Below are 25424 nucleotides of genomic sequence, written 5' to 3'. Positions count from 1 at the left end.
GAGATCTGAGGAGCAGTCAGACAGACAGACAGACAGATAGTCTAGCTGTCTGGATTTACCCTGCAGAGATCTGAGGAGCAGTCAGACAGACAGACAGACAGACAGACAGATAGTCTAGCTGTCTGGATTTACCCTGCAGAGATCTGAGGAGCAGTCAGACAGACAGACAGACAGATAGTCTAGCTGTCTGGATTTACCCTGCAGAGATCTGAGGAGCAGTCAGACAGACAGACAGACAGACAGACAGATAGTCTAGCTGTCTGGATTTACCCTGCAGAGATCTGAGGAGCAGTCAGACAGACAGACAGACAGACAGACAGATAGTCTAGCTGTCTGGATTTACCCTGCAGAGATCTGAGGAGCAGTCAGACAGACAGACAGACAGACAGACAGATAGTCTAGCTGTCTGGATTTACCCTGCAGAGATCTGAGGAGCAGTCAGACAGACAGACAGACAGACAGACAGACAGATAGTCTATCTGTCTGGATTAAAAACAACTCAAATGTAGCCTAGAAACCTAGACCACCGTAGCGGCAGCAAATGTAATTTGCAGCCAGGCTCGTCTAGGCACTCTCCGTTGATTTACGAGCTGGAAAAACCAAACTCTGGTCAGGCCAATCACATCGTGTATAGAGCCGGTGGGCGGGGCTTATGGCTGCTGCTGGTGAACAGAGGTCTTCTGGAAGACTTGGAGTTCAGCTTTTCTTTGAGAAAAGAACAAAGAACGCTCTGAAGTCATTCTTAAAAAAGGAAGATGTGTTCGGAGTTTAAAGTTTAATCTATCAGCTAGCCTTGCTCTGATTGGTTGGAGCACTATTCTATTGGAGCAGAGGGAATCTGAAAGACAACTGTTTATCCCGCCCCACGGATTGAGCCCAGCCAATGGGGAGCTCCCAGACCCAACATCTGGATGTGGTTCCGACCCAGACCCAACATCTAGATGTGGTTCAGACCCAGACCCAACATCTGGATGTGGGTCTGGCTGGTCAGGCTAGCTCTAATGTCAAAAAGATGACAAAATCTCTGAATGTGCGCCAGACAGTTCTGAGTGGGTGGGTGGGGGGTCAGAGAAGTTAAAGGTCTGGCTGTGACTCTGAGTCCACTTCATCTTTTTCTCTATTTTCAGTAACTCGTCTTATTTTAGCTCCGCTGTGGCCACCGTGAGTCACTCTGCAAAGGCTCATGGGAAACGTGATCACTCTTTATCTACAGCTGTGCTTTCAACATGGCCCATATTAAAACATTCAGCCAACACTTGAAGGGTAACTTTGCTGTTTCTCACTCCACCAGACTCTATGTAAATAATCAGGACTTTTAGCGTGTATAGAGCCTAGAGCTGGGCAATATATCGATATTATATCGATATCGTGATATGAGACTAGATATCGTCTTAGATTTGGGATATCGTCATATCGTAATAAGGCATAAGTGTTGTCTTTTACTGGTTTTAAAGGCTGCGTTACAGTAAATGTACTTTTCTGAACTTACCAGACTGTAACTGTTCTATTATTTGCCTTTACCACTTATTCATTATATCCGCATTACTAGTGATTTATCTCATTGTGTAAATATTTTGTGAAAGCAAGTCAACACTACAATATCGTTGCGGTATTGATAGAGGTATTTGGTCAAAAATATCATGATATTTGATTTTCTCCATATCGCCCAGGCCTAATAGAGCCAGCATATCTCCACCAGACTCCATGTAAATAATCAGGACTTTTAGCGTGTATAGAGCCAGCATATCTCCACCAGACTCCATGTAAATAATCAGGACTTTTAGCGTGTATAGAGCCAGCATATCTCCACATGTAAATGGGTGAATTAAGGGTTTATTTCAACCAAACCAGAGTGGTGATTGGTGGAACAGTGGAAAGATGAACCAAGATGGCTTTTGATAGTTTTATTTAGTTTCTGTCCTCTTTGAATGAAGTGTGTTTTACGATGATAAAAGTCCTGATTATTTACATGGAGTCTGGTGTAGTTTGGTGATGGTGATTTCGGGGCTGTTTCATGTTAAACTAAAAGGCTCTTAATCTTTAACTAAAAGCTCTATCTCTGTAGGGATCCATCCCATAACGTCAGCACTAAGCCTTCCTGTCCTGAGTCACACAGACACCTACAGACTGTAAACATCTCGTCATCACCGTGTGAAACCAGTCCAAAGTGTAAACTTCAAAACAAAACTGCAAGCAGCCACAGACAGCACGTAACCACGACGACTCCTCAGATCCACGAGGGTCAGCATCATCAGGCAGGGTCACATGACCACAGGGAAACCACAGAGACCAGAGTATATAGGACACTTCCTTAGTGTTGACCTGCAGACACACTCAAGTACACACACACACACACACACAGGCTCACACACACACACACACACACACACACACACACACACAGCTCAAACACAAACAAACAACACACACACACCAAACAACTCAAAAACAACAACAATCACACACACACACACACACACACACACACACACACACACACACACACACACACACACACACACACACACACACACACACACACACACACACACAGGCTCACACACACACACACACACACACACAGGCTCACACACACACACACACACACACACACACACACACACACACACACACACACACACACACACACACACACACACACACACACACACACAGGATAAAGTCTAGAGGTAGTGTACGTGGTGGAGTGTGCCCCCATGTGCTAAGTCTCAGTCCTTACCACAGTGGCCCAGGTTTGATTCTGGCCCTTTGCTGTCTAATAAAGGCCCAAAAACTGATCTTTACAACAAATACGTCTGAATATTTTCATAATAAAAGTCAAAATATTTAGAAAAAAAGGGTTTATTTTCATAAAAAAAAATCAGATATTTTGAAAATGAATTCAGAAATACTTTTGATTAACAAAGTGATTAGTTTGGGTCCCCTGAAGAAGTCCCGAAAATTAAGATTCTCCGTAAAGTCTGACGGCCCCAAAACTTTATTTAAAACAAGTTTACAGACGGGGGGACCCTGAAACTAAACCAGATTCCTGGTGAGACCCAACGTGTCCTCAAAGATCAGTAGGAGCACTGTCTGAATCCTGGTCCACACAGACATGTGGGCCGGTCTGACCCCCGAGGGGCTCTGGACCAGGACCAGGACCAGGCTGCTCCATCAGCTGGCCATGTAGCGTCTCCAGGGGAACTAAAAGGAAATGAAAGCAGCTTTAACGAGGTCTGTCAGAGTTCAGCTGCTGGAGAACATCTCCGTCAGAGTCGTCTGTTTACTGCCTCTGCTGCTGCTGCTGGGGCTGCTGGACGCTGTAGTCTTTACATAGGTTGTAGTCTTTGCAGAGTTTGTAGTCTTTGCAGATGTTGTAGTCTTTGCAGAGGTTGTAGTCTTTGCAGATGAAGGGGTGGAGGAGGCTGTACGGGTGGTGGCTGAGGCACTGGAGGAGGTCTGTCTGCAGAGGTTTGGGCGGAGCAGGTACTGGTCTGAGGAGCCTTTGCTTCGGTTCGTAGCCCTCCGTTTCTCCTCCTGGTCCAGCTGTTTCTGGAGCTGCAGGGCCAGCTGCCGGTCCTGCTCCTCCTGCAGCCGTCTGCTCTGGAGCTGCACCTCCCAGTCTGACCCCCCAGTCTGACAGCCCCCCCTCTGACACCTCCTGCAGGGCCGAGGAGGAGGAAGAGGGACAGACCGCCTCCAGCTCCGAGCTCTTCCTCTTGGACCCCGGCCGTCCTGCTGCAGGCAGCTGAAGGTCCTCCTCCACAGAGAGAGGAGGAGGGGCTGGTCTGTGAGAGGGGGGCTCTGTCACAGCGCCGTAGTAATCCAGTTTGGGGAGGGGCTGATCCACCTGGGGGAGCAGGAAGAGTTCAACAGTTAGGGATAAACCTACAGCTGGTTAGCCTAGCTTAGCATAGAGACTGAAACAGCTGGAACTAAAGCTGGTTAGCCTAGCTTAGCATAGAGACTGAAACAGCTGGAACTAAAGCTGGTTAGCCTAGCTTAGCATAGAGACTGAAACAGCTGGAACTAAAGCTGGTTAGCCTAGCTTAGCATAGAGACTGAAACAGCTGGAACTAAAGCTGGTTAGCCTAGCTTAGCATAGAGACTGAAACAGCTGGAACTAAAGCTGGTTAGCCTAGCTTAGCATAGAGACTGAACAGCTGGAACTAAAGTTGGTTAGCCTAGCTTAGCATAGAGACTGAAACAGCTGGAACTAAAGCTGGTTAGCCTAGCTTAGCATAGAGACTGAAACAGCTGGAACTAAAGCTGGTTAGCCTAGCTTAGCATAGAGACTGAAACAGCTGGAACTAAAGCTGGTTAGCCTAGCTTAGCATAGAGACTGAAACAGCTGAAATACTACTGACCTTGTTGGCTGTAAACATGCTGTTAGATGGAAGAGGACACAAGAACCTGGAACACACACAAACACATCTTCATCACCATCATCATCATCACTTCCCTAAAACAACGTGTCCACCCCCCCCAGGAACAACCTGTTGTTAGAGGGGATACAGCTACAGCAGGAAGTAACCATAACAACACTAGTTGTAGGCTAATATAACGTCTGACCCCCAGGAGACCGGCACCACTCAGGGGAAATATATGAATCAACAGTTAGGGCTGCTCGATTAGGGAAAAACATATAATCACGATTATTTCGGTCAATATTGAAATCAGGATAATTTAACCCGATTACTCGCTGACTTCTGGAAAGATGTTGCTGTTATTGAACTTAAAAAACAGTGGAAAAAGTTCAATAAATCAACCGTACTTTAGGAATACTTTTCCTATTTAAACTGTAACGAGAGACAATAAAGTTTACTGCAAAACGTGATGAGATAAATAATTGATTTTCTCGATGATTCTGTTTTTGGGATCATTGGGAGCAGAAATCATAATCACGATAAAATTTAGATTAATTGCCCAGCCCTAGTTACAACCGTTATCACGATTCTCTGCCACGATGATGTATCTCAAATAAATACCCAAAAATCTTAATATACTTTATTAAACATCTTCTGCTTTACACAAAATAAAATAAATGAAATGATTTGACTGCCAGCCTGTTAACTCTTTGGTGGTTCAGGGCGACTTGTTGTTTTATTGGGTCTTTGTAGGGAATCCTGTGAGGAGGTCTCGTCCTCCGTTCTGCCAACATGACATCATGACTTCACGTAAACATACACGCCACTTTCCTAAAGCCACGTGGCGTGTTATCTGGACGCATTTTCAGCTCTCCACGTTGCGTACTATCGTTAGGTTTGGTTTAGGAAAAGAAGACCGGGAAAGGCTTTAGTAACACTAAAATAACGACTAAAGCACGCCTAGGAAAACAATAAACGCTTTAGGAAAGTAACATCGGTTGAAGGCTTAAAAAAAATTAACAAAAAGAAAATTGCTGAAATTCGCCACACGAGGGACCTGACCCCGGCTCTCCTGGTGACAGTCCTGCTTTACCCATCAGCCACCACAACCACCCCCCCCCCCTCCTTATGCGGACCTACATCCCTTCATACTACTCTCTACGGCAAGAAATGTACTCGTAATGTAGGTCAATGGCGGCCGAATTGCGTTGATAAACACGCTATAAAGTGATTATGAGTCTTGATAACACGCCAACATGGCGTACGTATTGGTGTGTCGTACATACACCACTTGATGACATCAGTCTGATCCGGCAGCGGTTGGTCTCCCACGTGTGTGTGGCGAGCTGTGGCAAAGCAAAAATCGTCGACGTCGACGTAATGTTGACGCTACACATGAACCATGACAAAACTAAAACTGGCCGAACCAAACAGATGTGTTTTGGCACCTAGAGCACACTGGGACACCGGCTCTATCTGAACTCCTCCAACATGTCTTCACATCACTAAAACATGTCAGTCACCGAGCTGCAGCTTCAGGCTCTACAGGCTCATTAAGTCCAGTATCAGTAACAGAAAGATTTCTTAGCACACTCTTTAAAGCGTAACTCTCGCCAGAATGCATCCTAGGGTATGTTTGTGAATGTACGTGAGTCAAACTTTAGTTTAAAAGCATATTTAGGACCGAAGCGCCACTTTTAAGATTCACTCTTTTCTGGTAATGGTCTTTTGAATGGGAGAGCTAGGGGCACTCTCATGCTAGTAATAAGATATTTAAAAGATTTTAATAGAAAATAGAAACTATGCTTCAAGTATCACCAGGGGCTCTACACCTTAACGCAAGCATTGACAACATTGGTTTCGTACACATATTTACTAAAAAGAAAGTTTTTGAGCAACTCACCGCAGAGCTGTTGTTTCTGGCCGCTAACACCTCGGCAGTCAAAACCAGTCGATATCCGAATGTGAATGAACAGACTCCATATGAGGCTCCTTTTACAACTACAAGGTCAATATTGGTTTTCAATAACAACAAAACAACGACTCATCCGTGCATTTATATGGAGCTAAGCTTTAGGAGCTTTCCGTCTCTACTCTCCTCCCTGTTACGTTGCATTCAGACATCGACTGTTTTTGACTGATCAAATGGCTGCGGCCGGAAACAACAACAGCTGCGGTGAGTTGTTCACAAACTTTCTTTTTAGTAAACTCTGTGTACACAAAGAATGTTGTCAATGCTTGCGTTAAGGTGTAGAGCTCCTGGTGATACTTGGAGCATAGTCTCATGTTGTGTCGAGTCTTCTTAGTGTTTTAAAAATATCTATTTTGATGCTATCATAGTAGTGGCCCTAGCTCTCCCATTCAAAAGGCCATTTGACCCAAAAACGAAAATACGGTAAATCTTAATAGTGGCGATTCGGTCCTAAATATGCTTTTAAACTAAAGTTTGACTCAAGTACATTCACAAAAAGACCCTAGGTTGCATTTTGGCGAGAGTTACGCTTTAACTGCTTGTCTTTAATAGAATTAACATTCACATATAGGTTATCAGAAGTAGAAGTTTAACACCCTGCGCTGAACATGGCTGTAAACAGGCTAATAGAAACGTCTTTCAGACCTCTTGGCTTCATCATACTGCTCTTTGTGGAGGTTTGAGGAGCTGGTAGATATTGGTGGCGATACCTCGCAGTGCTGCAACGAGGGCAAAGCACGCCTCGCAAACCCCATCAGACTGACCCTCGTCGTCTGGCTTGAATCTAAAATCCCTCCACCCCACCGAATGTTCTCCTCTCTTCAGAAGGAGTTGGGTTTGAGACTGAGACTGAGAGGCTGATTCTCGTCTCTAGTACCTGTACTGGGTTTCATCAACATCCATTTACTACCGCGCTCGCTCTACGAGTGGAACACCTGACTAAAAGGAGCTTTGTCATTGGCTGAGGGTGAACCCTTAACTTTGTGACAGCTGTCCTACCAAAATAAAGGCTGATTTATCGTGCAGGCCTAACCCAAACCACCCTCTCTTCTCCTAAACTGAACTGATGTTGCCGTAGCTACACAGATTCTGTAATTAAGTCTCCTATTTCACAGTGCCGCCGTGTATTTAACAGTCAAACCCCGGCACAGTTCTCTGCTGTTTTTAAACAGACTCTGTGCTTTATAAATTGGATAGAGGTGATGTTAATGGTGCTGATGGACTCATAACTCTTTTTAATTCAGCCTGCACAAATATCTTAGACTCTGTAGCTCCTTTGAAGGCGAAACGCACTAAACCGCTTTCAGAGCCTTGGTTAAATGACACTACCCGAGCGATCAGACGTGCATGTCGGCAAGCTGAGAGAAGGTGGAAGAAAGATAAACTCAGAGTATCTTATGAAATTTTACAGCAATATCTATCTGATTATCAAAGTGCTGTAAAACTGGCAAAATCTGATTATTTTTCTAAACTGGTTGCAAATAACCGTCACAAGCCACAAGTTCTGTTCAATATGTTTAACAATATTACAAATCCTCGCAAATCTTTTCCTGTTACACCTACACTGGACCTTTGTAATTCTTTTTTAGAATTTTTTGTTGAGAAGATTTCTGTTCTTCGATCTTTTGTAACCACATCCTGTGATCCTGATCCCTCTGCTCCTCCTGTATGCCTTGCGGTACTAGATCAGTTTGAGCCCATATCAATCCTATCCCTATCTGAGGTGGTCCATAAACTGCGGCCTACAAACTGTCCCTCAGATAGTATCCCCCTCTCGTTTGATTAGAGAAGTCTTTTATACCGTTGGACCGTGTATTTTGTTATTGATAAATACTTGTCTTGTCTCTGGTCAGGTTCCGTCCGCCTTTAAACATGCTTTTGTGCAACCGCGCTAAAAAGGAAAATCTTAATCCCGCTGTTCTTTCTAACTTCAGGCCCATTTCAAAACTGTCCTTCCTATCTAAAGTCTTGGAGAAAGTAGTTTCTATGCAGCTGCAAACCTTTTTTAATTAGTAATAATATTTATGAAAAGTTTCAGTCCGGCTTTAGATCCCGGCCATAGCACTGAAACTGCATTGTTGAGAGTTTTTAATGATTTGATTTTAACTGTCGATTCAGGAGCCTCTGCTGTCTTAGTGCTTTTAGACCTTACTGCGGCCTTTGACACTGTGGACCAACCAATTCTCCTGGCACGTTTGGAGAGTTGTGTGGGAATCAAAGGTACTGCACTAAGGTGGTTTGAATCTTATCTAACTGACAGGAGCTTCTCTGTCCAACTCTGTGTTTTTTATCTGAAGCGGCTCCATTTACCTGCGGTGTCCCCGGTTCCGTCCTTAGGCCCCATTTTATTTTCTTTGTATATGCTGCCCCTGGCCTCCATTTTTGAAAGGCACGAGGTCTCCTTTCACTGTTATGCAGACGACACTCATATTTATATGCCCCTGAACGTAAAAAATCTGCAGCCCCTGTTTGATTGTGGAAAGACATTAAAACATGGATGAATTTAAACTTTCTAAATTTAAATGGAGACAAGACAGAGATCATAGTATTTGGAAACCCTAAACCTCTTGATTTAAATTATCTTGGCCCCTTGGCTTCGAACAGTCGTTCAACTGTGAGGAGTCTTGGTGTTGTTTTAGATAGTGCATTTAAGCTTGATAAACAAATATCCGCCACTGTCAGATCATGTTTTTTCCAGTTGAGAACTATAGCCAAGGTAAAGGCATATCTCCATCCTAAAGATCTGGAAAGGGTGATAAATGCCCTTATAACCTCTCGCCTTGACTACTGTAACTCGTTGTACGTGGGCTTAGATAAGTCATCGCTTCAGCGTTTGCAGTTAGTCCAAAATGCGGCTGCACGTCTCTTGACAGGAAAGAGGAAGAGGGACCATATCACACCTGTGTTGCGTCACCTCCACTGGCTCCCTGTTCATTATAGGATCGATTTTAAAATTTTACTACTGACTTTTAAATGCTTAAATGGCCTGGCTCCATTATATTTAACAGAGCTTCTGCACGCTCATATCCCGGCTAGAGTGCTAAGATCCGCTAATCTCCTCCTCTTGGATGTACCGAGAAGCAGACTAAAAACCAGAGGTGATCGAGCCTTCAGTGTAGCTGCCCCTAACTTGTGGAACAACTTGCCAGTCCATATCAGAACCTGCCAAACTCTGGAATGCTTTAAATCATTGTTAAAAACTCATTACTTTTCTTTGGCTTTTCCTTCAAATTAGGTTTGTTATTTCCTGGTAATTTTAATTTAATTTTAATTTCACTATACCTCGTATACTGTATATTACACATGTTTTATTGTTGTATAAAATGTATGAGCAGTAATTTGTTGTTGTTTTAACCTGTGAAGCACCTTGGTCAACCATGGTTGTTTTTAAGCGTGCTATATATAAATAAATTGATTGATTGATTGAAATTGAAATTCAGCCGCAGGATTAGAGTAACCCTGGGGTAACCCTAACCCAGAAGGAACCCCGTAGATTAGAAACAGCTCCAGCTCCAGTGACTAGAAGCCATGATGTAACATCCAGAATGATAAAACATGAAGATGTGGTCCTACCGGTCCATCTGTCCGCTGACCTCCTTCTTCCTCTTCTTGGCTGGAGTGGCGTTAACAGGACCAGAGTTCTCCTGAGAGACCGGACCGGAGTTCTGCACCAGACAACAACAACAACACAAACAGCTTTCACACATTTAACAGGACCTGAGTTCTCCTGAGAGACCAGAGTTCTCCTGAGAGACCTGAGTTCTCCTGAGAGACAGGACCTGAGTTCTCCTGAGAGACAGGACCTGAGTTCTCCTGAGAGACAGGACCTGAGTTCTCCTGAGAGACCTGAGTTCTCCTGAGAGACCTGAGTTCTCCTGAGAGACAGGACCTGAGTTCTCCTGAGAGACAGGACCTGAGTTCTCCTGAGAGACCTGAGTTCTCCTGAGAGACCTGAGTTCTCCTGAGAGACCAGAGTTCTCCTGAGAGACAGGACCTGAGTTCTCCTGAGAGACCTGAGTTCTCCTGAGAGACTGGTCCTGAGTTCTCCTGAGAGACCTGAGTTCTCCTGAGAGACAGGACCTGAGTTCTCCTGAGAGACCTGAGTTCTCCTGAGAGACCTGAGTTCTCCTGAGAGACTGGTCCTGAGTTCTCCTGAGAGACCTGAGTTCTCCTGAGAGACAGGACCTGAGTTCTCCTGAGAGACCTGAGTTCTCTGAGAGACAGGTGAGTTCTCTGAGAGACAGGACGAGTTCTCCTGAGAAGACCTGAGTTCTCCTGAGAGACCTGAGTTCTCCTGAGAGACCTGAGTTCTCCTGAGAGACCAGAGTTCTCCTGAGAGACAGGACCTGAGTTCTCCTGAGAGACCTGAGTTCTCCTGAGAGACTGGTCCTGAGTTCTGAGACCAGACAACAACACAATTGCTCTTCTCTACAATCTCACATCCTCTTAACCCTCATGCCCTCCTTAAAAAAAACTTACTCTCGACACCTTCGAGGCAAAAATGTCCACGCACACAAAAACTGTTATTAAATCATCATTTATCAATATTTGTTTCTGCTTTTTTTTCATAAATCACTTAAACAACTTGTAACCTAATCAAAACTACCAAACATTCAATCATTTTCAGGATTTTAACCCTTTAAATGCCAGTTTATGTATTTGAAGTATTTCATTTTTTATTACAAAAAACACAACAAATGATTTTTTTTCCATATAATGAATAATATCTAGATTTGGCTTTGGTGGTGATTAGAGGCTTGGATATGTCAAAGATAAGCAACAAAATTAATTTGATTGCATTAGTATTTTTTACATAGTTCCAGATACTCCCTTTCAACACCTTCGAGGCAAAAATGTACATGTCCAAAAAACTGTTATTAAATCATCATATATCAATATTTTTTTCTGCTTTTTTTTCATAAATCACTTAAACAACTTCTAAATTGCTCAAAACTACCAACCATTTAATCATTTTCTGGATTTTAACCCTTTAAATGCCAGTTTTAAATCTTTGAAGTAACAATTATTTATGAAAAACCCAACAAAACATTAATTATTTTCCATAAAATAAATCATAGGGGAATGGGGCTTTGGTGGGGATTAGAGGCTTGGATATGTCAAAGATAAGCAACAAAACTGATTTGATTGCATTAGTATTTTTTATGTAGTTCCAGATACTCCCTTTGGACACCTTCGAGGCAAAAATGGCCCCATTGACTTCCATTATAACCACATGTTTTGAAATGCATGAAATTATAGTTATATTATGGAGCTCTGTGTGTTTGTGTTTGTGTGTGTGTGTGTGTGTGTGTGTGTGTGTGTGTGTGTGTGTGTGTGTGTGTGTGAGTTTGCGTGAACCTGTAAGCAAGCAATGATCACTTTAGGGCTGAAAAAAGGCATCTTTTGAAGGATGCATTTCATGTGTTTTTTGAAGACGTGCTTGAATAAAAACATTGTCTCCTGCATTTGCTGTAAACTGGCGCTTATCATTTCAAATGGTTTGTGGGACATGGTGGCCCTGAAGACTGGTCTCCCACTATGGACATCCCACAGGCTCCGGGTGGATTCCCCTTTGGACCGGTACACACCAGCCAAGTGTGAAGTCCCATGTATGTTCAAATCTCTTGAGCATCCACATCACTCCATCCTGAGATTGAACACCTCCCGTGTAGGTTTGTCATTTCCTGAATCAGCTGGATCAAGTCAAGAGTGAAGAAAAGGTGGAAAGAGGATGCCACATCATGGATTCTTGATATGGCATATCTCGTGGGCTCTGACATCATGCCGGTCGGTGCTTGAATGTTGCGCAGCGTCTCAGTATTAGATGGAGACCAGACTTGCCAATTCTTCACTGTCCATTCAATGTTAGGATGGACAGGATCTTCAGTGTCCTCTCCACTTTCAGAGGAAGGGTTAGAGGCACTCACAGAGTTGGAGGACACCAGTGACCATTTTGTCAGACTCCAGAAACTTGTGTCATCTTCAGATGAGTCCTGCAGTTGGCTGGAAGATAAAGGCTCCTTCTCTTTGCTCCAGGTCTGTCTCCTTCTCTAGAGCCAGGTGCATCAACACACTAATAGTTGTTTCTGTTTACAACTAAAGCAGGAGACAATGTTTTTATTCAAGCACGTCTTCAAAGACACATGAAATGCATCCTTCAAAAGAAGCCCTTTTTCACCCAGATTTACACAAACTCTCTCTCACACACAGACACGCATGCATGCACACACACACACACACACACACACACACACACACCGCTCCATAATATAACTGGCAAAAGTAAGGTGCGCTTTTTTCACCACTAAAATTATCATTGTTTGTTTACAGATTTACACAAACTCTCTCACACACAGACATGCATACATGCATGCACACACACACACACACACACACACACACACACACACACTCACATACACACACACACACACACACACACACACACACACACACACACACACACACACACACACACACACAAATATACATATATACACAGACACACACACATACACACACACATCCAAGCGCGCGCGCGCGTGCACACACACACACAGCTCCATAATATAACTATAATTTCATGCATCGGGCTCCAAGGGCAAAATGGTTGAATCTGGTGAAATACTGTAAAAATGTTAAATATGACTAGTTTTCTTCCAAATGAAATGCTGACATTACAGAATGCATGGTTTTATACTGTAAAGGCAGTGAGATCAAAACATGTGGTTATAATGGAAGTCAATGGGGCCATTTTTGCCTCGAAGGTGTCCAAAGGGAGTATCTGGAATTACATAAAAAATACTAATGCAATCAAATCAGTTTTGTTGCTTATCTTTGACATATCCAAGCCTCTAATCACCACCAAAGCCCCATCTACATATTATTCATTATATGGGAAAAAAATATATATATATATTTTTTTTTATAAATAATGACATACTTCAAATACATAAACTGGCATTTAAAAGGTTAAAATCCTGAAAATGATTGAATGTTTGGTGGTTTTGATTAGGTTAGAAGTTGTTTAAGTGATTCATGAAAAAAAAGCAGAAAACAATATTGATATATGATGATTTAATAACAGTTTTTGTGTGCGTGGACATTTTTGCCTCGAAGGTGTCCAGAGGCTACAAAATGAATCATTTAAGTATAAAAGACATGTAAGAGTAAAAAACACTGGATTTAAAAAATTTGACTGAAAAGAAGGATTCCTACAAAATTTCATGCCATAAGAAGTAACACAGCAAAAATGATCACAAAATGAAAAAAAAAACTTGAGAAAAATTTACAAAAATGACCGAAGAGGGCATGAGGGTTAAACAATACCACTGCTGCTGAGAGCTGTGATATATAAAACATATACATAATAATAATAAAATTATAATAACAATAATAATAATAATAAAAAAAGAGACTAACCAGCTGAGAGCTGAGCAGGCGAGCCAGCCTCTCGTCCTCCTCTCTCCTCTTCATCTCCTCCTGGACCATCTTCTGCTCCTCAGCCAGAAGCTTCTGGATCAACTCCTGGCTGGCCCTGGCCTCCTCCTCGTCTAGAGCTCTCTTCTCCTCCGTCAGCTGTCAACAACAACAACACAGTTAAACCCCCAGGGGTCCGTTCCAGGTAGGAGGTTTAACAAACTCTGAGTCTAAACCTGATGTCTGAGCTGATTTACCCTGAGATGGAAACTGAGTTTTCAGTTTCAGAACAGCTGATATAAGTTGGTTCAATCAACTCAGAGTAGGTTCACCACCACAATAAAAAGGCAGCATGAATGGAGCCATGATTCTACGGTTCACCATGGTAACAACCACAAACAAACAGGTCAGAGGAAATACTCATGCGCACAAACAGTGAGTTTAAAACAACAACTCAGCGGCTGCTGCAAAAGAGAGAGAATTTGCGCGGGAGAAAACTGCTGCTAGAGTAAATGTGTATATTCCAATATAGTGTATATCATATTTAATCATAAGTATAGCCTAATATTACTGGTGAAATGGTATTGAACCTATAATCTATTTCATTTAGGTGCAACACTGCGGACGAAGTCCTAGTCCTACTAATCCCATTCTGAGGCTGCAGCACCATCATTATCAGAATTATAATCTATAATCTTTTATTTTCATTTATTTTTTTAAAAGTTAGCGAAATTAACGCAACTGTGTTTGTTTACTTCATGTGGCAGCTGACCTATGACCTGACCTATGACTGACCTATGACCTGACCTATGACCTGACCTATGACCTGTCCTATGACTAACCTATGACCTGTCCTATGACTGACCTATGACCTGTCCTATGACTAACCTATGACCTGTCCTATGACCTTACCTATGACTGACCTATGACCTGTCCTATGACCTGTCCTATGACCTTACCTATGACTGACCTATGACTGACCTATGACCTGTCCTATGACCTGTCCTATGACTAACCTATGACCTGTCCTATGACTGACCTATGACCTGTCCTATGACTGACCTATGACCTGACCTATGACTGACCTATGACCTGTCCTATGACTGACCTATGACCTGTCCTATGACTGACCTATGACCTGTCCTATGACTGACCTATGACTGACCTATGACCTGACCTATGACCTGACCTATGACCTGTCCTATGACCTGTCCTATGACGCCATGACCTGCCTATGACCTGCCTATGACTGACCTATGACCTGACCTATGACTGTCCTATGACTGACCTATGACCTGTCCTATGACTGACCTATGACCTGTCCTATGACTGACCTATGACCTGACCTATGACCTGTCCTATGACTGACCTATGACCTGTCCTATGACCTGACCTATGACTGACCTATGACCTGACCTATGACTGACCTATGACCTGACCTATGACTGACCTATGACCTGTCCTATGACTGACCTATGACTGACCTATGACCTGCCTAGACTGACCTATACCTGACCTATGACCCGACCTATGACTCGCCCTATGACCTGTCCTATGACTGACCTATGACCTGTCCTATGACCTGTCCTATGACTGACCTATGACCTGACCTATGACTGTCCTATGACTGACCTATGACCTGTCCTATGACTGACCTATGACTGACCTATGACCTGACCTATGACCTGTCCTATGACTGACCTATGACCTGTCCTATGACTGACCTATGACCTGACCTATGACTGTCCTATGACTGACCTATGACCTGTCCTATGACTGACCTATGACCTGTCCTATGACTGACCTATAGACTATACTTACTTTCTACTGCCTGACCTATGACTGACCTATGACCTGACCTATGACTGACCTATGACTAGGGCTGGGCGATATGGCCTAAAAATAAAATCCCTGATTTTTTCCAAAAAAATCCGATTTAAGATTTAAATTGATTTTTTTCTCCCTCTACTTAAAATCAATCTGCAGATGACAAAGAAATTGTTCAAAACAAGTTTTATATTTTTTTGACTCACACACACACACACACACACACACGGGGCATGTACCATTATGATTATTCATGCCAATTTTGGGGAAATATAAATTGGTTTAAGGTTGTTTTTTTTGGGGCCTATATATTCAACAACAAAAGGGATGCGTGAGATAAAGCTGTTTTCACACATACAGGTGGTAATTCACTTCTCGTTCCTCGCTAAAAGTTCAAATAATTTTAACGTTATTGCGCAACCTTGCCCCTATTTTCACCTGTTGCTGAGTAACATACGTTAACATCCCATGATGGTCTCTTGAATGTAGCATACCTGTAGCAAGCTCCTTCGTAGCGATAAAAACAAACGTCGAAGCGGAGCTCCGTGCTACACAGCGGCGATTGCAAGTTGTTTAAGCCGCTACAGACCTCCGTCACAGCAGCATTTAGTAGATGTGTTGAGCCGCAAAAGAGTTCCTCAACACCGGCTCTGGTGCCCCGCGTGGAGCTCCTTCAGGTCAGCTGTAGCTGGTGGTTCAGTTACCGAGAATAGGTGACTCTCAGCCGGGGACACAGCACCGCGAGCTGCCGGGCATTTTGGCGGAGATTACGGATAAGTAAGTAATGAAACGACTGGTTAAGAAAATAATTAATGTTAGTCCCTGTCGCTGCCATGTTGTTTGTGTATCTCTATGGCAACGCGCGGGGGGAGGGATGAGCCCGTTCGGAGCTACAGGGCCCAGAGGGGAGCGTCGGCTGATGTTAAGGAGAAAATCGATTTTTCATTTAAACAAATCTACGTTGACTACACATTCGAGTTAATCGATAAAATCGATTTATCGCCCAGCCCTACCTATGACCTGACCTATGACCTGACCTGTGACCTGAGCATAGCAGAAGACGATGGACTGAGAGAAGTCGGGAGATCTTATAATCTCCCTCGAGAGGAACCATCGTGTCAAGAATACAAACTCTGTACGACAGCGAGAGGACACGGAAGATGAAAATGCTTGAGCAAGTAAAGCACGTCGCTCTGACAGGTGACCGCTGGACCTCTGTGAACAATGACAACTACTTAGGCGTCACAGCGCACTTCACTGGTAATGAATGGAATCTGCAATCGTTCGCACTAACTGTAAGTACAACAGAAGAGAGACACTATGCTGATGCATGTGCTGATCACTTTCTGGATGTCGTAAAAGAATGGAAAATCAGGAAAACGTTAACCACACTTGGCACTGACAGTGCTCCTAACATGGTTGCAGCCGCAAGACAACTTACTCACACTGTCCTCTTTGTAGTTTAAAAGAGAAAATGCCATTGATGTGAAGTTTTCATGTCAAGTAAGACCAAATCTCCAAGTAGAATTAGATTAACCTTGTGCAATTTGTCCCATAATTAATTTGTCTAAATTTGAGTGATGTTCCAGCCTTGAAGTTGAAATGTTTTCTTAACCCTTCTAACTTTAAGTGTACTGCATATGTAAACATGTGTTTAGCTGATAATGTTCTTGAGTCTTTCATTTAGAAGATAGAGAGACAGAATGAGGCAGCAGCGTGTCATAAGGGACGCAGCATTAGAGGGCACTTCATCAACGGGATCGTAGACCAGAGGAAATGCCACGTTTTGAGAAATAAAACGTTTTATAGTCTGCCTAACAAGGTTAATAAACCAACATATTTTTTTATTCATGCCGATAACAAACTGGTGTGTATATATATATATATATATAAATAAAAAACACACACATATATGACGTATATCATATATGATAAGACTAATTAAGAGTAATTACAGGCTGAACTTACTTTAGTGACCTGTTCCTCGTATTCCTGCTTCAGCTCTCCAGGCTCACTCACTCTGGGGAAACACACTGATACTACACACACAGAGAGAGACACACACACACACAGAGACACACACACACACACAGACACAGACACACACACACACACACAGAGACACACACACACACACACACACACACACACACACACACACACACACACACACACACACACACACACACACACACACACACACACACACACACACACACACACACACACACACACACACACACACACACACACAGGTTATTATTAGATATCACTTGAACTAAATTAACAGTTTAATGTGTGTGTGTGTGTGTGTGTGTATATGTGTGTGTATGTGTCTCTGTGTGTGTGTCTCTCTGTGTGTGTGTGTCTCTGTGTGTGTGTCTCTGTGTGTGTGTGTGTGTGTGTGTGTACCTCCAGGTCCGTCTGGCTCTGCGTCCTGGCCGTTGAGCCTCCGCTGACACTGCAGAGGGAAGGCGGTCTGGATCCTGGTCCAGAGGTTCTGGTCCACCAGCGTGTTGGTCCGGCTGTGGAGACGAGCCCACGTAGAGACCCTCTTCCTGCACAGGGGACAGCACAGGGTGGCCTTGTCCACGGACTCCAGGAAACAGACCTGGCAACACACAGACACCATGTTAACCCCCTCTAGGAAACAGACCTGGCAACACACTATGGATGGGAATCACCAGAGGCCTCGCGATACGATATCATCACGATACGATATTATTGCGATTTTAAACATATTGCAATATTCTGCGATATATTGCAATGTATTACCTTTTTTCCAACTTCAAATTTTTCCCAGTTTCAAATGATGTCCCCAAAGGAAAATTTTGTCAACATCTGTTTTATCTAAAAAATACATGTCTCTGTTTGTTCATCTCACTTCAATTTTATTGCTGCAAAATGGGATTGTCAAGCAGACATACTGACCAACACATATATCATAAAAGATCCATACTTGGCGTCTGTGTATCGATACAGTATTGCCACGAAAAAATATAAACAGACCTGGCAACACACAGACAACATGTTAACCCCCTCTAGAAAACAGACCTGGCAACACACAGACAACATGTTAACCCCATGCAAACACAACAACATGTTAACCCTCTAGGAAACAGACCTGCAAACTACAAAACATGTTAACCCCCTGACGACCCCTTTTATCACATGTTAACCTAGCAATTTAACCCCTAGGAAACAGACCTGGCAACATACAGTGTATGTGTTACCTAGCAGAAGGAGTGTGTGTGTGTGTGTGTGTGTGTGTGTTACCTTGCAGAAGGAGTGTGTGTGTGTGTGTGTGTTACCTTGCAGAAGGAGTGTGTGTGTGTGTGTTACATTGCAGAAGGAGTGTGTGTGTGTGTGTGTGTGTGTTACCTTGCAGAAGGAGTGTGTGTGTGTGTGTGTGTGTGTGTGTGTTACCTTGCAGAAGGAGTGTGTGTGTGTGTGTGTGTGTGTGTTACCTTGCAGAAGGAGTGTGTGTGTGTGTGTGTGTGTGTGTGTGTTACCTTGCAGAAGGAGTGTGTGTGTGTGTGTGTGTGTGTGTGTGTGTGTGTGTTACCTTGCAGAAGGTGTGTGTGTGTGTGTGTGTGTGTGTGTGTGTTACCTTGCAGAAGGAGTGTGTGCAGGGCAGAGTAACCGGCTCCATGAAGATCTCCAGACAGACGGGACAGAGACAGTCGTCCCGGGACAGCTCAGCCGCCCCCCCTCTCTTCCTCCCCCCTCCTCTGTCTGACACCATCCTCTTCCTCTTCTTCTTCTGTGGTGGGCACGGAGAGTCAGCTGATCAGCCTGCAGGAAGAACAAGAACTGAGTGTCTCTGTGTATGGTTTCACCGTATCCACATTGACCTTTATTCAGTATGTTTAATGCAAGAGGATTTTGTCGTGTATATTTTCAAATGGACCATAAATCTCTAAAGACATACTAGCTGTGTGTTTATATACTACTGCCTTTATAAATCTATAAAGACATACTAGCTGTGTGTTTATATACTACTGTCTTTATAAATCTCTAAAGACATACTAGCTGTGTGTTTATATACTGCTGTCTTTATAAATCTATAAAGACATACTAGCTGTGTGTTTATATACTGCTGTCTTTATAAATCTATAAAGACATACTAGCTGTGTGTTTATATACTGCTGTCTTTATAAATCTATAAAGACATACTAGCTGTGTGTTTATATACTGCTGTCTTTATAAATCTATAAGGACATACTAGCTGTGTGTTTATATCGCTGTCTTTATAAATCTATAAGGACATACTAGCTGTGTGTTTATATACTGCTGTCTTTATAAATCTAAAAGGACATACTTAGCTGTGTGTTTATATACTACTGTCTTTATAAATCTATAAAGAACATACTAGCTGTGTGTTTATATACTGCTGTCGTTTTATAAATCTATAAGGACACATACTAGCTGTGTGTTTATATACTACTGTCTTTATAAATCTATAAGGACATACTAGCTGTGTGTTTATATACTGCTGTCTTTATAAATCTATAAAGACATACTAGCTGTGTGTTTATATACTGCTGTCTTTATAAATCTATAAGGACATACTAGCTGTGTGTTTATATACTGCTGTCTTTATAAATCTATAAAGACATACTAGCTGTGTGTTTATATACTACTGTCTTTATAAATCTATAAAGACATACTAGCTGTGTGTTTATATACTGCTGTCTTTATAAATCTATAAGGACATACTAGCTGTGTGTTTATATACTGCTGTCTTTATAAATCTATAAGGACATACTAGCTGTGTGTTTATATACTGCTGTCTTTATAAATCTCAAAAAGACATACTAGCTGTGTGTTTATATACTACTGTCTTTATAAATCTATAAGGACATACTAGCTGTGTGTTTATATACTGCTGTCTTTATAAATCTCTAAAGACATACTAGCTGTGTGTTTATATACTGCTGTCTTTATAAATCTATAAAGACATACTAGCTGTGTGTTTATATACTGCTGTCTTTATAAATCTATAAGGACATACTAGCTGTGTGTTTATATACTGCTGTCTTTATAAATCTCTAAAGACATACTAGCTGTGTGTTTATATACTGCTGTCTTTATAAATCTATAAAGACATACTAGCTGTGTGTTTATATACTGCTGTCTTTATAAATCTATAAGGACATACTAGCTGTGTGTTTATATACTGCTGTCTTTATAAATCTCTAAAGAATATACTAGCTGTGTGTTTATATACTGCTGTCTTTATAAATCTATAAAGACATACTAGCTGTGTGTTTATATACTGCTGTTCTTTATAAATCTATAAAGACATACCATGCGCTGTGTGTTTATATACTTACTGTCTTTATAAATCTCTAAAGACATACTAGCTGTGTGTTTTATATACTGCTGTCTTTATAAATCTATAAGGACATACTAGCTGTGTGTTTATATACTGCTGTCTTTATAATATACAAAGACATAATAGCTGTGTTTTATATACTGCTGTCTTTATAAATCTATAAGGACATACTAGCTGTGTGTTTATATACTGCTGTCTTTATAAATCTATAAAGACATACTAGCTGTGTGTTTTATATACTGCTGTCTTTATAAATCTATAAAGACATACTAGCTGTGTGTTTATATACTGCTGTCTTTATAAATCTATAAAGACATACTAGCTGTGTGTTTATATACTGCTGTCTTTATAAATCTATAAAGACATACTAGCTGTGTGTTTTATACAGCTGTCTTTAATATACTGCTGTCTTTGTGAAACGTGTGATATTAATGAACTGTACTTCCTTTAACGTGACAACAACACAACGAGCTGATAGTTATCAAAACGTCAGACGGACAACTTTATGTTGAGCTAACTAAACATTAGCAGCTAACGTTAGCTCGCTCCGTCCGTCTACACAGGTAAACAACAGCTAAACCGCAAGTAAACAACAGATAAACAGCAGGTAAACAACAGGTAGACAGCTGTGTAACTCACCTGTACTGGGGTAAACAGACGTTGATGCTAAAGTTAAGTTAGCTAACAACAAGTCAAGTTAGCTCCCTGGCTAACGTCAAACCGCGACAGGCCTAGCTAACCGTTAGCTACCCGTTAGCTAACAGTGTAAACTGCACTGACTGTGTATGGCTAACAGTTAGCACATTCCTGCTAACAGCTAACCGTAAACTTTACCGGAGATTCACCGGAGACTACTGCTACTGAACACCCGCGTGAATGAACTGTTAACACAGTGCGCCTGCGCAGTCCCTAGCCCACAGCCAATCACAGCAACCCGTTCTCCGCCGACAGCCAATCACAGCAGCCCGTCATCCGCCCACAGCCAATCACAGCAGCTCGTCCAACGCCCACAGCCTGATCTTTTTTTATATTATTATGAGTAAAGAAGATGGTACAACGCCAGTATGTACACATACAACAAGGTTAAACAATACGGTGCAAATACAGACAAAATATATGTAGAAAATAAATAAAAAGGTTAAAAAATGTAGTATATAGTATTATTGGTAGGGGAGAGCCAGGACAGTTGAAACACTTTCTAATTAAACATAATTTACAAAGCGATCGTATAGCACTGAAAGCTAATATTTTGTCACTAGCAACCTACACCTGTCATCTGTCAAATACAGTTGCATTTTCAGCTTTGAATAAAACCGTTCAGGAATTATTACAGCAACAGTGGGGCGTGCGTTATGTTTTATTCGTCCCTCCTGGTCGTGACGATTGAAACGTACAGTTTAAGCCATATAAACTTCCCACAACTTCAATATGTTACATGAATGGTACTCCCAAAAGGTGTTATTTTAGATAGATTGTTGCTGGGCTATACGTCTTGGTGAATATCTGTTAACAACTCACTGCCGTCACCTTGAAGCGTGTATTAAGCGTTTTTTTAAATATTATGCACTGTGGATGATTCTGCCATTTTTATAGCTAGAACAGTACGTTTCCCATTTATATCATGTTTATATTGTGGAAATTGTAGTTTCACTAGGTTTTTACGTGGGTTAGGCCACCAACCCCCAGCCCATCAGTCTCCATAGAATAACATGGGAAAACTTGACCCCTTACCTGGTGGGGCCCAAATATATTTTCATCTTTCTAAAACTGCTTTTCCATGTCTCATCTCCATAAATTATTGTATAAACACAGATATTTGTGCATTTACTTAAAATACATGGAGTTACAGCCAGGTCGGGGACAGTTGAAACAGCTGTGTAAGGAGCTCGCCGGCCTTGAAACACTTTCAGGCACAACAAAAGGAACGGATATTTTTTTGGCAGTGGAAAGAGTTGTGGAGAAGAACAACTTGAAGTGAGAAAATATGAAGGGCATCACAACCGATGGAGCTCCGGCAATGGTCGGTAAGCATTCTGGTCTCGCTACACTGATGTCAGAGAAAGTCCACCAGTGTGGGGATCAGGTTTTAAAATACCATTGCATTTTACATCCAGAGCAGTTGTGTGCCAAATCAACCGGCCTGAAGAATGTGATGCAAGACGTTGTTTCCATCGTCAAGAATATTCGCTCCAAGGTGCTCTCACATCATCAGTTCCAAGCTATGCTGGATGAGATGGAGGAACAGTATGGTGATGTGCTGTACCACCAGGAGGTGAGGTGGCTGAGCAGAGGGAAAGTTTTACGGCGCTTTTTTGAGTTGCGTGATGTGATCAGGGAGTTTCAAGCTAGAAAGAAAAGCAACTTTCAAGTGCCCGCAGACAAGCAATGGATTGCCGACCTGGCTTTTCTGGTGGACATTACAGAGCTACTGAATACTCTAAATCTTCAGCTCCAAGGGAAGGACCAGGTTATCAGCCAGATGTATGATCACGTCAGAGCCTTCAAGCAAAAACTGTTGTTGCCCTCTCTGCTGTTTATATTGGCGTTCCGATGACACGTCAGGATCATTATTTTGACAGGACTCCGGTCCCATTCCCGCCCAATAAGCCCGCACTTTTGTGTCAATATTGTTTCCCCAGCGGCCCGGGTCACTGTTGTACGGGTCATCTGACTCGTCTCCCCCTAACTTGTTTGCGGCCTGGTCCTCTCTCTGGGGCTCGTGTGCTAACCGTAACCCTAACCCCCTCGTCCTCCCCTCTATTGCTGCGGGTGGTCCCCCGCTCCTCTCCAGCTACATCCACCTGCACGGCCTGCGCCTCACCCGCTCCCTCCGGTGTGTGGGATAGCGATCTTTCTCCAGTGCTGGGTCCATCTTCAGTAGTAGCAGCTGGTTTAAAAAATCTGGTGAGCTTTGGGATGCTCTTTAGTATTTCTTTTTTGCGCAACTCCTTCTTAATACGTTTTTTTCTTTTCTGGGCACCACTCTCAAACATTCTCCCCGACATTTTCCACTTCACTCAATCATAGAGGGACACACCCCAAAACTAACTATAGACATTCTGATAGGTAAGGGTCACTCCTAATTTGGATCAATCAGCAGCCACGTAACGTGCGATTAGAGTGATTGACAGAAAACCTGACAAGTTACAAAACAATATGACCTTTTCAGCTCATCATGAACGTGAACATGGGAGGCCCATGGGCTTCAGCCCAGGTAAGCCCGTGCATTAAAGCTGCCTTGCCTTCACACACGACCAAGTACAGTGTAGGAAAGAGCCCAGCTCTGCAGCCCATCGGAAACATGTATCAGATAGATCAGGCTTAGACCTGTGAATTTTCTCTGGGGTCAAATACAGCTGATGAAGGAAATTATAGTGGACAAGCCTGTACCGTGCATTAATCATGGCAGATAAACTGTCTTGACACAACTCTGACCAACGTTGGTCTTCAATCGTGATATTTAAATCTGATTCCCACCTCTCCTTAGACCTGTACAGAGCCGGTTTAGGACATTCAGATATTAACAAAGAATATACTTTAGAAATAAACTTATTTGGACCACTATCATGTATCAATTTTTCCATTTCCGTGAGTTTGGCTACAGCCATGGTATTGTTCAAAGTGCTTCTCAGGAATGGAGGTAACAAAAGAAAGTATTGTTAGACAAATTGTGTTTTCTTCTTAATTGTTCAAAAGTCATGAAGAATCCGTCCTCTTAACAGTCCTCCAATTTACAAATCCCATTATGATACCATGCTTCCAGGATCCTATTGTTTACAGTCAGAGGGATTAGGTCGTTTTGTTTTAAAATGTGATTTTGGTGACAGTCCTATCTCCTTGCCAATGGTTTTATGTACATCATACCAAAGTTTAATGAGATGTAATACAATTGGGTTATGAGTCTTTTTGGACAAAAGTCTGCAGTTGTATTTGTAAACAAAATCACTGAAGAAATTGTCTTTCAAAGAAGAAAATTCAACATGAACCCAGGATGGAGTTGTGTCATTCTCAAACAAAGACAAAAGAAATCGCATTTGGGCTGCAAAGTAATATTTTTTTAAATTGGGTAGCTGAAGTCCCCCTGACTTATAGTCCCACGTCAATTTCCTAAAAGATATTCTTGGTCCCTTGTTATTCCAAATGAACTGTCTCACATTTTTATTAAGAGTTTTAAAAAAAGTTTGAGGTAATGGAATAGGCAATAACTGAAAGAGGTACTGCAGCCTCGGCAAAATGTTCATTTTAATGCAATTAATCCTCCCGATCAAAGTGATGGGGAGGCTAATCCATCTGTGTAGATCTTCAATTTTTTTAAGTAGTGGACTGCAATTTAATTTATAAAGATTTTTTAAGTTATTGTCCACTACTATACCAAGATATTTTATTCCAGTTGGGGGCCATTTGAATGCAGATGCACTTTCACACGCAGAGTAGTTGAATGTTGTTAATGGGATCATAGTTTACGTTATATCCTGAGAAAGTACCATTGGTGCCCAATAAA

General features: G+C 42.2%; 1 protein-coding gene and 1 pseudogene across 1 annotated transcript; both read right to left on the bottom strand.

Annotated features, from left to right (window-relative positions):
• The window catches only part of LOC120543706, a 301907-nt pseudogene that overhangs the window by 219714 nt on the left and 56769 nt on the right, over positions 1 to 25424 (bottom strand).
• rnf168 (ring finger protein 168) lies at positions 2845 to 21814 on the bottom strand. Its single transcript, XM_039777099.1, has 8 exons — positions 21563 to 21814; positions 19196 to 19380; positions 17998 to 18196; positions 17554 to 17624; positions 13762 to 13917; positions 9913 to 10004; positions 4368 to 4413; positions 2845 to 3850 (listed from the first exon to the last, which is right to left on the bottom strand). Exons 2-8 carry the CDS (start codon positions 19328 to 19330, stop codon positions 3284 to 3286), a joined length of 1266 nt encoding a protein of 421 aa, XP_039633033.1. The 5' UTR covers positions 19331 to 19380; positions 21563 to 21814; the 3' UTR covers positions 2845 to 3283.

Source organism: Perca fluviatilis, chromosome 2, assembly GCF_010015445.1.
Source record: "Perca fluviatilis chromosome 2, GENO_Pfluv_1.0, whole genome shotgun sequence".
NCBI lineage: Eukaryota > Metazoa > Chordata > Actinopteri > Perciformes > Percidae > Perca > Perca fluviatilis.
Note: the sequence above shows the minus strand (reverse complement) of the source record. Positions and strands in the feature narration are given on the sequence as shown.

Excerpts from the sequence above, each read along its gene's own strand:
- rnf168 (XM_039777099.1), bottom strand. The coding sequence starts at position 19,330 with ATGGTGTCAGACAGAGGAGGGGGGAGGAAGAGAGGGGGGGCGGCTGAG. Across the intron at positions 18,197-19,195 it reads GCACACACTCCTTCTGCAAG|GTCTGTTTCCTGGAGTCCGT; the intron begins GTAACACACACA and ends GTGTGTTGCCAG. Across the intron at positions 10,005-13,761 it reads GCCTGCTCAGCTCTCAGCTG|AACTCCGGTCCGGTCTCTCA; the intron begins GTTAGTCTCTTT and ends TGTCTGGTGCAG.